Genomic DNA, 12,770 nt, shown 5'->3' with positions numbered 1-12,770 from the left:
GGCGGCGCTCGGGCCCGGGGCGGGCCTCCCGTGGGCTTCGCGGGCCGAGGCGGCGGAGGAGAGAGAGAGGGCTGGCGGGGCGACGTGAAGGCCTCCCATTGGCTGGCGGCGGCGGGTCGGACATGTCCGTCAGCGAGGCGTGTTGTCCGGTGGCGCGGAGGAAAGGGAGACTAGGGTTTGCCCGAGATTTCGGGGGAGAGGGCATATTTATAGATAGAGGGAGCTAGGAGAGTCCAAATAAGGTGCGGTTTTCACCCACACAATCGTGATCCAACGACGGAGAGCATGGAAGGGGGTTTAGATGGGTTAGTGGGCTGTTGTGAAGGGGTGCTGGGCTGCAAAGAGAGAGGGGTTTTGGTTAACTCAGTTAACCGTTGGGGCATCAAACGACCTCTAAATGGAACAAAATTTGACAGGCGGTCTACTGGTGATATACCAAGGCCACTCAGCAAATCTCGGCCCATTCCGAGAATGTTTTTCTGTGGCTCGCGAAACAAGAACTGGGAGGGGCGACGGGTGCGTGCGAGTGTGGTTGGGCTCAGAACGAACAATAGAGAGAACCGGGGGAACCCGAACGGATGCAAGTTTTGAAAAGTATGCAAATAAAATGCACATGATAACATGGCAAAATGCAACACGCAAGCAAATGACATGGCAACGGCGGCGAATAACTGGAAGACACCTGGCGCATCGGATTCGGGGCGTTACAGGCGCCGAGGATACTACATACATAATGGTATGATGTCTGAGAATCCGTCACATATCTTTGCTAAGATTTTAACTCGCCTTGTGAATTTTTCAGTTGAGTGCTTATTTGCTGACGGGCCATGTTAAATTGCATATTGTTTTTTTCACGAATACGCAAAGCTTGCATATTATTTCATTGATAGAAGAAGTTAGAGTGAGTATAGGGGGTGGCAGAACCCATGGCACTAACGCAAGAGGCGTGAACATGGTTGCCGAAGCAGAGAGAAATGAGATGCTCGACCCAAACAAAAAAAAACACAGCTAAACATGCCAACCAGGGAAGCAACCCAAGCAACAACTAGACTACCAACATCCCCACATCTAGCACCGAGGACGCCGCGAGCAAACAAGACAACACATTCACGAAGGAGAACGACACAAAGACGGCATCGTCGTCCGATCCAAAAAACCGGATCTAGGGTTTCCCCTGATGCTCGAAGAGGGGCACGGGTATGGGTCACATCGTGTGAGGAAATCATACTTCTCTTTGTAGCTTCAAAGACGTGGCATTTGTACTACTCCTCAAATTGCATCTTTTAGGATAGGTTTGCCATTCCTTGTGCAATATACTTTTTAATCATTGGTCTAACTTCCATATTTTTTGTTGCTCTAGACAAATTGTTAATGTTAGTGTTCAAGTATTGTGGCGGTGTTTCCAACTGATGGTATGTCCGTAGGTGTGAAAGACCGAAATATTGAACTCTACCATGCATCCGTGAGCAATTATTTGCAAGAAACCCTATAAAACATTTAAGAAAATAATGATCCCAAGGATATGATGGATATATCATACATAATTTTGAATGCATCAGATTCTTATGGTAATAAAAGGCAAAAATGAGGAGATTTTGCACAAATGGTCATTTTTGCAATCCAGGGAACATCAAGTAGAGTATGTTTGAGCACATCGAGGCAGGCAACTCGCCGCGCTTGGAGTACCCGGCGCCCCTCCTTCGCTCGCCGCCGCGGCAGTTCCTGGACGCCGAGGCGAATGGAGACGACGTCCTCGTCCTCGTCGAGCTCCTGTTCCTCCGGGTCGCCAGCGCTCCTCCCCGTCAAGCCAGTGCCGCGGGAGATGCCGCTCGGGCGGCGCACCCGCGGTGGCACCCTCGCCATTAACGAGGGCGGCCGTGTCCCCTCTCCTCCTTCCTCTCGCCTCGTCAAGTCGAAGACCGAGCCGACGCTCCTTCCCGTGAAGAAGGAGCACGAGGTCATGGCCGCCGACGAGGAGACCGGCCTCAAATGGACGCGGGACGACTACGTCCGGCAGGAGATGAAGCCCTCAAGGAGATCGTCGCTCGGCGCCGCGGCCGCGACAAGGGCGGCGTCGTCATCCTCGACGACGAGGCGCCCGGGCCGCCCAGGCCGTCCAACCTCCTCCTCCCCCTCCCCCCCCCTCCCGCATCGGTGACGCAGGTCACAACAAAGACGACAGAGGCGGCGTGGAGGGCGACGACGACGACGACAGCGACGGCGACGACTTCTACAAGCTCCTGGGCATGTAGAAGGCTCGGGCGACGGCGGGCGGCGTAGTTTTTTTATGTTTTATTATGTCTTCTTTATTATGTACAAATATGCATGAAAACCGCCGAATATTAGTCGAATTCCTGTCTTTTTCGTCTAAATTTAAGCCGAAGTTGAATTCAGAAAACAGCATCTAGGGGCCGACCTGGGTCCGTGGTTCGAAACCCGACCGCCCTAGCATCCAGAAGGCGCTATTTCTATCGCTGGGACGCTGAACGGCTGAAGATGCTCTTAGACTGATGTTCAACATTTTCTTCTCGCAAAACTGACTCCAACCAAACTCCAAAGAGAGTTTTCATGTAAAATCCCACGGCAATCCCACGCGAGCTGCCACTTCGCTGGCTTCCTTGGCAAACGCTCGAACACCTCAACGGCAACACCTCTCCGCCGATGCGCGCCCTCCTCTGCGTCTGCTTCCGGCGCCTGCTCTATCTGCCCATAAGCGCGAGGCCCTTCTCCTCCTCCTCTTCCTCCTCCGGCGGAACCCACGAGATCCCCACCGTCTACTCCTTCCTCCAGCCTAACATCTTCGCGCCGCGCCCCAGGCCCCAACCCCCGCCGCCACAACCACATCCCTCACCGGACCCCGCGCCCAAAGCCCTGCCCGTCGCGGACGCCGTCGCGCTCGAGGAAAGCCTGCTCGCCGCCACCGCCGAGGACCGCTCGGATGACGCGTGGCTCGCGTTCAAGTCCCTGGCGGCGGCCTCCCTCTCGCCGTCGCCTCCCGCCGCGGCGGCCCTCATATCCCACCTCGTCGCGGACAACCACCGCCTCGGCCTCAAGCGCGCCTTTGTCGCCGCCGTCTTCCTGCTGGAGAAGAGCCCCCATGCCTCCCCCCTCCCGGAGGCCGCGCTCGAGGCCCTCTTCTCCTCCCTCGCCGCGTCGGGCTCCGCGGCCCCGGCGCTGGCCCTCGCGCGTGCTCTCCTCGGCTGCGGGCGCCGCCTGCCGGCTTTCTCCGCCTGGGGCCTTCCGCTGATAGAGCTCACCCGCGCTGACACGGGCTCCTTTGCGGCCTTCTTGAAGGTGTTTGAAGAAGCCTGCAAGCTCATGGCGGAGGAGAAGTCTCCGTCTGTGGTAGCGGTCATGCGGCCCGATCTCGCTGCCTGCAATGCTGTTCTTGATGGATGCTGCCGCAGGCTCGGCTCAGTCACAGATGCTGAGAAGGCCTTGGAGATTATGTCAGCTGTTGGGGTGTCGCCAGACGTGGAGAGCTTTGGACATCTTGCCTTCTTGTATGCGTGGAGGGCTGTTCCAAGCCGGGTCGATGAACTCGATAAGTTGCTGGAAGCTCTGGGCTTCAGCAAGAAAGGGTTTTTCAAGAATTTAGTGAGTGGGTATTTGAAGTCTTGCAGCTTTGAGTCTGTTTCGTCGATCATACTTCGTGTGCTGGAGGAGAGAAGAGTTGGGGATGGCAATCCATTTGATGATGACTGCTATACTGAGGTTGCACAATGCTTTGTTGATAATGGGTGGATCAGGGAATTGGCTCAGTTGATCTTCCAAGCACAAGAGATTGAGTCGACACATAAATTGCTGGCAGTTGATGATTCTGTTGGGTTTGGGATTGTCAATGCTTGTGTCGGACTTGGTCTATTGAACAAGGCTCATAACATACTTGATGAAATGACTGCCCAAGGAGCCTCTGTGGGGCTAGGTATATACACCCCAATCTTGAAAGCATATTGCAAGGAGCAGAAGACTGCAGAGGCTGCACAGCTTGTGGCGGAGATTAGCGCAGCAGGACTACAGCTTGATGCCGGCAGTTATGATGCTCTTATTGATGCTTCTATGACAGCCCATGATTTCCAGTCTGCGTTTGCACTTTTCAAAGATATGAGGGAGGCGAGGCTACCAGATCTTAGGACAAGTTATCTTACTATAATGACAGGCTTGACGGAGAACAACCGGCCTGAGCTCATGGCTTCATTCTTGGACGCCGTGGTTGATGACCCGAGAATAGAGATTGCTACACATGATTGGAACTCTATAATACATGCCTTTTGCAAGGTTGGGAGGTTAGAGGATGCTCGAAGAACATACCGAAGGATGCTATTCCTGTTATATGAACCAAACAATCAGACATACCTCTCACTTATCAATGGGTATCTCTCAGCAGAGAAGTACTTTAATGTGCTCATACTATGGACAGAAGTGAGGAGGAAGGGGGCTGATTTTAACCACGAGTTGATTGATGCCTTTCTGCATGCTTTGGTCAAGGGTGGATTTTTTGATATGGCAATGCAGGTGATTGAGAAGGCACAAGAGTTGAAAATATTTGTAGATAAGTGGAGGCACAAACAAGCCTTCATGGAAACCCACAAGAAGCTAAAAGTGGCGAAGCTGAGAAAGCGCAACTTTAGGAAAATGGAAGCTCTGATCGCGTTCAAGAACTGGGCGGGTCTTAACTCATAACATTGCAGCCTATCATGCGATTCCTCGCTGAATTTGTGGCAGTTCAAAGTGGCGAAGCTGAGAAAGCGCAACTTTAGGGAAATGGAAGCTCTGGTTCATGTTAAAGAACTGAGCTGGTCTTAATTCATAAGATTGCAACCTATCATGTGATTCCTCACTGAATTTGATCACACATGCTTGTGTGAGATGACAAATAATTTTGAAGCTGTAGCAAGCAGCAAACCTTCAGAGATGAACAAGTGTAGGCGATATGCCAGTATGTGATCATTGATAAGTTTGCAACAAGGTTAGGGAAGCTGGTGCATTTTTGTGCTCTTGTTTTGTTTCTAGGTATAGATATTTTACTTTACTGGCTAACTTGACTTTGTACTACTTCTTTAACTAGCCTGTTAACCTCCAAATCCCATGTAAAATTCTTAAGTTAATGAATATGTAACAAGTTTTTCCTGAAATGCTTCTCATCGAATGCATTACTGCTGCGGTTATAAAACTATGATATTTTCTGAAAAGTTTATGTTTGTTCGGTCCGTTGAGCTACCCTTGTAATGTTTTCACTCCCGCTTACTGTTGCATGGAAGCGAGCTTTGTTATATCAAGTCTGTTATTGAACCTCCTGCCTAAAATAGTTATATAAAGTATGGACTGTAGTGCAATTGAGAACTGGGGTCTCCCTTAGTGCAGAAAACGGGAAAAGTGAAGGCAGGAACAACTACCTGAAATCAGAATTGGTTAAACAACCAGATATTAAAATGGTGATTATTCAAACTTGAAGTTGCCAGAGTTGACAAAACACCACAATATTAGAATTTGAGTTTATTCTAAAACTGAAATGTGAAGCATATACGGGTCACCAGTAGAACTTGTGAGATTGGGATTTCTCTATAGTACATCTAGCAGGGGAGCTGTATGCCAACTATGTGTAGTTAAAGGTTCTCAAAACCCTAAAACAGTATCGTGCAGTGCCAAATCAACAGGAAAAGTGGGGTTTAAAAACAGCACCCGTCAAATAAAAGGCAAATTAGGTTATAAAATGGCATCCATTTGAACTGTTAAACTCGAAAGAAGGGGCACTCTCCACTATGCCACTTTGAAGTTGTGCTAAGCAAACATTTTGTAGGATTACCTACTGCACTGTTCTGTACTGTTCTGATATTGAATAATTAATATCCCCTTAAACTGTATGCTTGAGGTCATCACAATTTATTGCTTCCGCTAATGTTGGATCTTTTAAGGATAATGTTAACTCGGAGCAGTTTTACACGGAATACAACTTCAGTACCAGGCACAATTGTAGAAAAGAAGGAACACAGTGCACATAACATAACTTTTGCTTTGTCAAGTAGGTCCCAATTCCAAAAATTTACAGAAGAGCTAAAGAGTAAATGTATATGGATTTGTGAATCTTGTGACAAGGCCAAAACCTATATATACATAAATATGGATGTATATATATTGCCTGAAAAATCACTTGCTATCCTTTGGGGAGCTGCAGATGTACGAGACTTTGAAGAATACAGAAATGCTGGCAGCTTTATTGGTGGAGTAGATGCAAATATTATGAAATACACTTGGTGCCCGCCTTAAAATAGACGGTGACTTGCTTCAGCCCTCCATTTATTGAACTGGTGGTATATTTTATCTGATATGCATGCAGTGGTAGTAACAATGTGCTATTGTGCAGGGTTTTCTTTTATGTTGCTATATGAAAACCTAAGCCTTAGTCTGTAGCAACCGAAAGAGAACCATTATGCTGTATCTGTATCATGTTCTTTTGAAAATCCAATACATTCACTGAACTGAAGTTTTAACATGTCAATAAGAATTTCATGAACATATATTAAAACAAGTTTTTATAACAACAACAACGACGACGACGACAACAACAGGTCTAGTTCTTGAACCATTATTACAACACAAGTTTTTACTATAAGCTGAAAGTTGCAGAGAGTAAAGAAAACCCGACCATATATAGGCCAGGATCTTTTCTCGATAAAGACAAGTCTAGTTCTTAAACCATTATTGCAGGTTCTTATTGTAAATAGAAAGTCGCAAGTAGTAAAGTAAATATAACAATATACTCCCTCGGTTCCGTAGTAAGTGTCGTGGTTTTAGTTCAAATTTGAACTAAAACCACGACACTTATTATGAAACGGAGGGGGTATATTGCAGTAACGCCAGGAGATCGGAATGCAGTTTGACAGACTTCCACCAGCATCGCTTCTCCCCTTTCTGCCCCTGTGCAAATAACAGGCCGTCATCAGCAAATTGCTGGGAACTAGCTAGGTGAGGCCTAGTGGAGTTTAACAGGAATTAGCAGAATTACCTGGGTACATTCTAGATGAGATTGTTGGGGGGCTGCCTCCTATAGAAGATGGGGTGGCTGCTGGTCAGAGTCTTCTTGATGGTAGCAATGTTTTCTGTCATCAGACCGGCGGCCGTGGTCGCGGACCTAGGATACAGGCCGGTGCCACGAGCGAGCTTGAGCATAATCTGGAACCCCGCGGTCACAAGAGTTGCTCCACCCTCGCCGAGGCCAAGGGCAGTGTCCTCGACGGGGAGGAGGTGAAAGCCGGTGGGGTAGAGGGACACATTGTTGCTCTCCGCCGTGTTGCTAGGGCTCATGATCTCGTTCATCACTTGGATGTTGACTGGGCAGTAGACCATGAATGCGCCCGACACGTCATAGCCGCTGTTCTGGAGGATCATGATGTTGTCCCTGTTCTCCCCGGTGGGCGGATCCTTCATACGTATGTATACTCGAGTTAGTCGAGTGAGATGCAAGATTACTGGAGGAGAAGTGGTGATTCTTGGAGGAGCTGAAATTGGATGTGTTTGGTACCTTGAGATGCAGTATGGAGACAACATCATCAATTCCTGCTCTTACGCCTTTGCAAACAGCGACTTCCTCCCTCACCGAATTACCGTTCACCAGTACATCCCACTGTGTGAGTAAAACATAGCATTAGTACATACATGACTAGCCGCTGAGAGAGGAGAACTGCACATGCCAAACATAACATGGGTGCATACCTTTGGGCGTAACAGGTTGTTCTTGAGCAGATCAAACGTCACCTTGAGCGGCACCGGCAGATGGAACGACGCACACACGGACACGACGGCGTTGTTGCTGTCGTCGTTGTTCTTCCTGTATGTGATCCTGATGTCGTCTTCCGTGCCGGCGCCACGGAGAATGGTCCATCCGCTCCCAGGGACCGCGGCGATGCCGCTGGCGTAGTCTGCGAGCAGGCCGTCCGCTATCTTCATGAGGGTCTTCCTCCCATTTGTGTTGCCTGAAACAAACCAATAGAAAACTCGTTTGTTTCTCAGGATATGTTCAGTTACAGAGTTTCAGGACTGAATATTTGCAGGTTCTAGCTAATTACCGTTCGAGGCGCTTTTGCTGACAATGAAGAGGTCTCTCATGCGTGCGCTCTGTCGCACAATGCTCGACACCCAGCGCCTAGCTCCGAACATCAGTCCGCTCAAGCTTGGGCGGTAGAGCTCGTGAACACCAGTATCATTCACTTGGACATGCTCTACGACAGTGACCTGCCAAGAAGGTTTCGGAGCGAATCAAACACTGAGTAAGGTGCCGACATCATACTGGTAGAAATTCATTTACTAAAGTCTTTTTTACCATACCTGGCTGGCGTCGGAATTCAGGCTCCGAATTAGGATTCCTGATGGCATTTTGTGGCATTTGAAGGTGCCGTCACCGTTGTCCAAAGACACATCTACAATGATCACTGTCCCATTTTGCATATCCCTGCAGCACCTCACGAATGTGCATTTCCTGGATGGTACGAGTGGCGATGGGAACACCGTCTCGACGGTCATCTATTGTTTTCAAGCAAGCAGAAAGAAGGCAAACAAACTGTGAGTAACGAGGCAGACTGATTTCTCCTCAGGATATGCTTGTTTTTGTCAGTAATATAATTTTGTATTTTTTTATTGGATACTCATGCCAAACATCTCTTGGCTAAAAACATAGAGAAAGAAAAGCATACATACCAAATGCATAGCCCCATTGTAGCCTGCACTAGTAGGCCACTTGTAAACCTTGGTGGTATTTGCACTAGTCACAAGTCCAGGACAGAAAGATGTGTAGCACTCCTGCAGTCATTCAGCAATGGGATCAAATTGTGTGTGTGACTTGAAATATCATCAATGACAAGATTTATTAAATAGGCAACTTACAGAGTCCATGATATAGTCCACAATCTGTTTGGCGTCCATCATGACCATACCATCAGCACGAGTAGCCTCGGTCATGAATCCTATGGCATTTGCGCTGCTTCCTGCGCCAAATGTTTGAGCATAAGCCATCTTGTTCAGCACGTCAAGGGAACCACCAGGGACAGGCATCCACAGAGGTCCGCCGGATTCGGACAGGACGACAAACTCGTGCATTGCACTTTGAGCGAGTTCAGCAATCGCATCCATGTCATTTTCTCTTCCAATGATATTCTCTGTGGATGGGTCAAGTTGAAAAGGACGGCTTGAACTTGGATGCGCTTCAGCACGCAGCTGTGAAAGCTGCCGAACGAAGAATACAACATCAGTGTAAATCGAGGTGCAATCATCTCAAAAGAGGACGGAAAATTAACTCGAGATGCAATCTTTGTAAGACTTGGCAACTTAGTGCTACAGGAATAATTCCACCAAAGTTACTTCAAAGATAGGCACGTCTAGCATTGCTCTTAAGATACTAAAGCCTGGAACACAGTCTGCCAAATGTTTCAAAGTGTAGAGAGAGTTGAGCTGATTGAAAATGCTAGAAGGGCTTGTTTATAGTCGGTTTTATTTACCTGTTGCTTCAGTGATTCATTTTCCTGCCTTAGCCTCTGCACCTCCACAGAGGGATTCAGTCCTGGTAAAGCAACGCAGGCGGGGCAGAATGCAGTCTTAGCTGCCGATGCAAGCCTCTTGTTTTCCTCCCTCAGCATCTCATTCTGCGCTTTCATCCTATAGGTCTCTTCTTTTCCAGTCACATGCTGCAATTTGTGTCATGGAACAATTAGTTAGAACGATTGCCGCCGTAAGGCTTTTGCATGTCAGATCCTACTGTGCTACATACAGTAAGTCTGTAACTAAAGAAGTGAAGATATGACAATGTACAGTAGTAATAGTAGTTGATAGATGCATATATTGACCAACTGTGTCACTGAGATTTACAAGTTGAAAAGTGTTTTAGGACAGACCTTCATATGTGTCCTCTTGTTCTGAAACCAAAACTTGACTTGCTGCATCGTGAGACCTGTTGACTCGCTCATCCCCATCCTTTGATTCTCGTCAGGGTGCGCACATATGCCGAAAAACCTGTTCATTCAAGCGAGGAAAATGAAAAAAAAAGAGGGATGCGTTAAATTCATTAGACTAAATTCTTTGGTGGGAATCATACCCTTCAAGCACTTGGGTTTGCTGGGGGTTGAGCCTCTGCAGGCGCCTCTTGGGCTGTTGTGATCCCTCGGCGCCATCTTGTCCATCCGAGTTGCTTTGTGATATGTCCAAGTCATTGTCGCGTGCTCGGCGGCCCTGTTGTGGCTGTGGCATGCCGCATTCAAAATGGCAAAAAATTACGCTCCGTTGTAAATATCAAATAGCTTGAAAAGTAAATTTGGAAGATGCCAATTAGTATTTCTTGGGGATTTTGTCCTATGCGGGGCCCACCATGCTTTGAATTGCCTCGGAATTTTTAGGTGGCACAGCACCATGAAATATGCTCTACAGTACCGCTAGTCTTAACAGAGCAAGTGGGCCCAAGCTCCGGGCATATACGTGTATACAAACACGTCTTTATGTTTGAAAACATCTGCAACGCATGCATAGTGCATCTGGACTCTAGTATCTACCCACACCCTTTTCATGCTTCCATAAAGGCAAAAAACCAAGAATGAAGTAGACTTTGGCTCGTAGGGAGAGCGGTGAACGAAGCAAGGAAAACACAAGCAAAGCCGAATATTATTGATTTGTTATTTCTCCAGTACTCCCTCCGTCCCATAATATAAGAACCTTTTTGACATTAGTGTAGTGTTAAAAATGTTCTTATATTTTGAGACAGAGGGAGTACAATATATGGGCAAACAATTGCAAAGGGTGCAGACAAGATACGCCGTTATGTTTGGATGTAATTTTTATGTACCGCCTTTTCCATTCCGTGCATGTACACTACTAGATCTGTAAAGTCTCCCATGGAAAAGCTTTTGATTATGAACTATTAGAACAACAAATGGGCTATGATAACCTCGATGACTTGATCAAGGAATTTATATAATTAGTGAATTGGTTACATGAACGATTCTCAGAAAAAAAAAGTACATGAACATGAAGAACCTGGATTAGAATACGAATGCATGTCAAAACAGATGATGGTATTTGCTGCAACGAGCGGGTCGTTGCACCTCTAGCCAGAAAAAACTTCATTCATATTATGTAGATCTATGAAAAACATGTCTGAGTTGATTTAAAGTACATTAACAAAAAATCCCAGGTAGCACTTCTGCGAAACTAGATGGAGGATTTGCAAGATATATTTCAACATCTCCTAAGAAATTCAAGCCCTTATGTACTCATATTTCGTTAGATAATTTTTCTAAGAACAAGACATGCTACAACTCTTTGGAGTAGCAAGAAAGCATGCAAGAAAACTTCCAGCTAGTATTAGAGATGAGGGAAACAATTATACCGCCTTTCTCCTACGCCCACCACGATTGCCAGTCATCTTGGGCTCAAAAGATCGGACGCCCTAGCCAAGTTGATCTATCGACCAAATCAGAATCTATCCACGCCCTATAAATTTCTCTAGTGTCTACTTCACTCGAATGTAGAGCACCGATGTGTTGTTTCCCCTTTTCTTTGCCACCTATATATAGCCATCCATATGGGCCTTACCCCTGGCCTGCGCACTTTTTTTTTTGCTCCAGTAGCTATTAACGCCTGTAAAAAAGAGTAGCTAATACAATGCTCCTAAATAAAGCGAATATATGGAAATCTTTTGGTTTAATTTTTGTACAATAAATTAGTGTGCTTATAATTGCACAGCCTTGCATGAGATATAATATGAGGAAAATAATTATTTGTTTCCAAATATACCCCTACCTCATTAAAATACAGGGTGGGGGAGTGGGCAGGGTAAGCAAAAAAGGACGAAAATAGCCTGGGTGGTTACTACCTCTGGGTTTATTAGTCCCATCATATTTTGGGTCAAAATTTGACCGCGTATTTGACTAGCAAAATGTTAATGCATGTTACAAAAAATTATAGTGTTAGATTCATATTTGAATGTAGTTTTCCATGATATATTTTTTGTACGTATAACTTATATTTATTAGTTAAAATCATGGTTAAAATATGACCCAAACAAAAGGACTAGTAAAGCAGGTAAACCAGGACATGTGTAGTAGATTTTAGGAGTTCTGAGGATATATTACACATTAGAGGTACATTCTATTATTTCATGAACATCCATTTGACCTTCAACGCATAAAATTGTGAATGCTGAAATGGTTAACAAAAACAGACTTTGTAGTCAATAAAAGTAAACTAATGTAGACACACTTATTGAATATAACAATTAGGGAATGATTAGCTAGCCCCACTTCACCCATATGATAACATCCATATTTGCAATAGAAGATGGTTTACATAAATCACTTTTCACTATCCTAAACCTCTGGTCCATGTTTACACTCACGCCTGGGTGGGAAAATTGTTTGCACATGACATGCGAGGTTATAGAAGGAGATTATATGTTCAATCAAAATAGCCAAATTTATCAAGAAAAGAAAAAAAAGGTGACACGCACGTTATATTGATAATGACACCACATATTTATGTACGCATAACCTGTTGATAATAGAAGTTTTGATTGTGGCCTGCTATGGTACGCGAATAAACTTGCATCGATAAATCTAGATTTATTGATGATACCATAGTCCTACTTTGTTATAATTTTAAGTCAAATTAGCATGGCTATGATATGATAAAAATTGCGCTCGGGCACCATAGCACAGTGATATTAGAAAGTTGTTGGGGTTGGCCCAGTGTGGGCGTGCCGACGCGCGAGAGTGGTGGGGATGGAGGATTTG

General features: G+C 46.1%; 2 protein-coding genes across 2 annotated transcripts; one reads left to right on the top strand and one right to left on the bottom strand.

Moving 5' to 3' along the window:
• The first annotated feature begins 2,613 nt into the window (after positions 1–2,613).
• LOC119277246 (pentatricopeptide repeat-containing protein At1g69290-like) lies at positions 2,614–5,135 on the top strand. The gene has a single exon (XM_037558501.1). It carries the CDS (start codon positions 2,662–2,664, stop codon positions 4,681–4,683), a length of 2,022 nt encoding a protein of 673 aa, XP_037414398.1. The 5' UTR covers positions 2,614–2,661; the 3' UTR covers positions 4,684–5,135.
• A 1,366-nt stretch (positions 5,136–6,501) lies between these two features.
• On the bottom strand, positions 6,502–11,497 carry LOC119281606 (homeobox-leucine zipper protein TF1-like). The gene is made up of 12 exons (XM_037562093.1): positions 11,369–11,497; positions 10,085–10,227; positions 9,885–10,002; positions 9,492–9,677; positions 8,881–9,219; positions 8,695–8,796; positions 8,326–8,520; positions 8,067–8,232; positions 7,714–7,973; positions 7,523–7,624; positions 7,007–7,422; positions 6,502–6,918 (listed from the first exon to the last, which is right to left on the bottom strand). Exons 1-11 carry the CDS (start codon positions 11,402–11,404, stop codon positions 7,018–7,020), a joined length of 2,052 nt encoding a protein of 683 aa, XP_037417990.1. The 5' UTR covers positions 11,405–11,497; the 3' UTR covers positions 6,502–6,918; positions 7,007–7,017.
• Positions 11,498–12,770: the final 1,273 nt, after the last annotated feature.

Source organism: Triticum dicoccoides, chromosome 3B, assembly GCF_002162155.2.
Source record: "Triticum dicoccoides isolate Atlit2015 ecotype Zavitan chromosome 3B, WEW_v2.0, whole genome shotgun sequence".
NCBI classification, from domain to species: Eukaryota; Viridiplantae; Streptophyta; class Magnoliopsida; order Poales; family Poaceae; genus Triticum; species Triticum dicoccoides.
The sequence above is the reverse complement of the archived record's forward strand: the minus strand, read 5'-3'. Positions and strand labels throughout refer to the sequence as shown.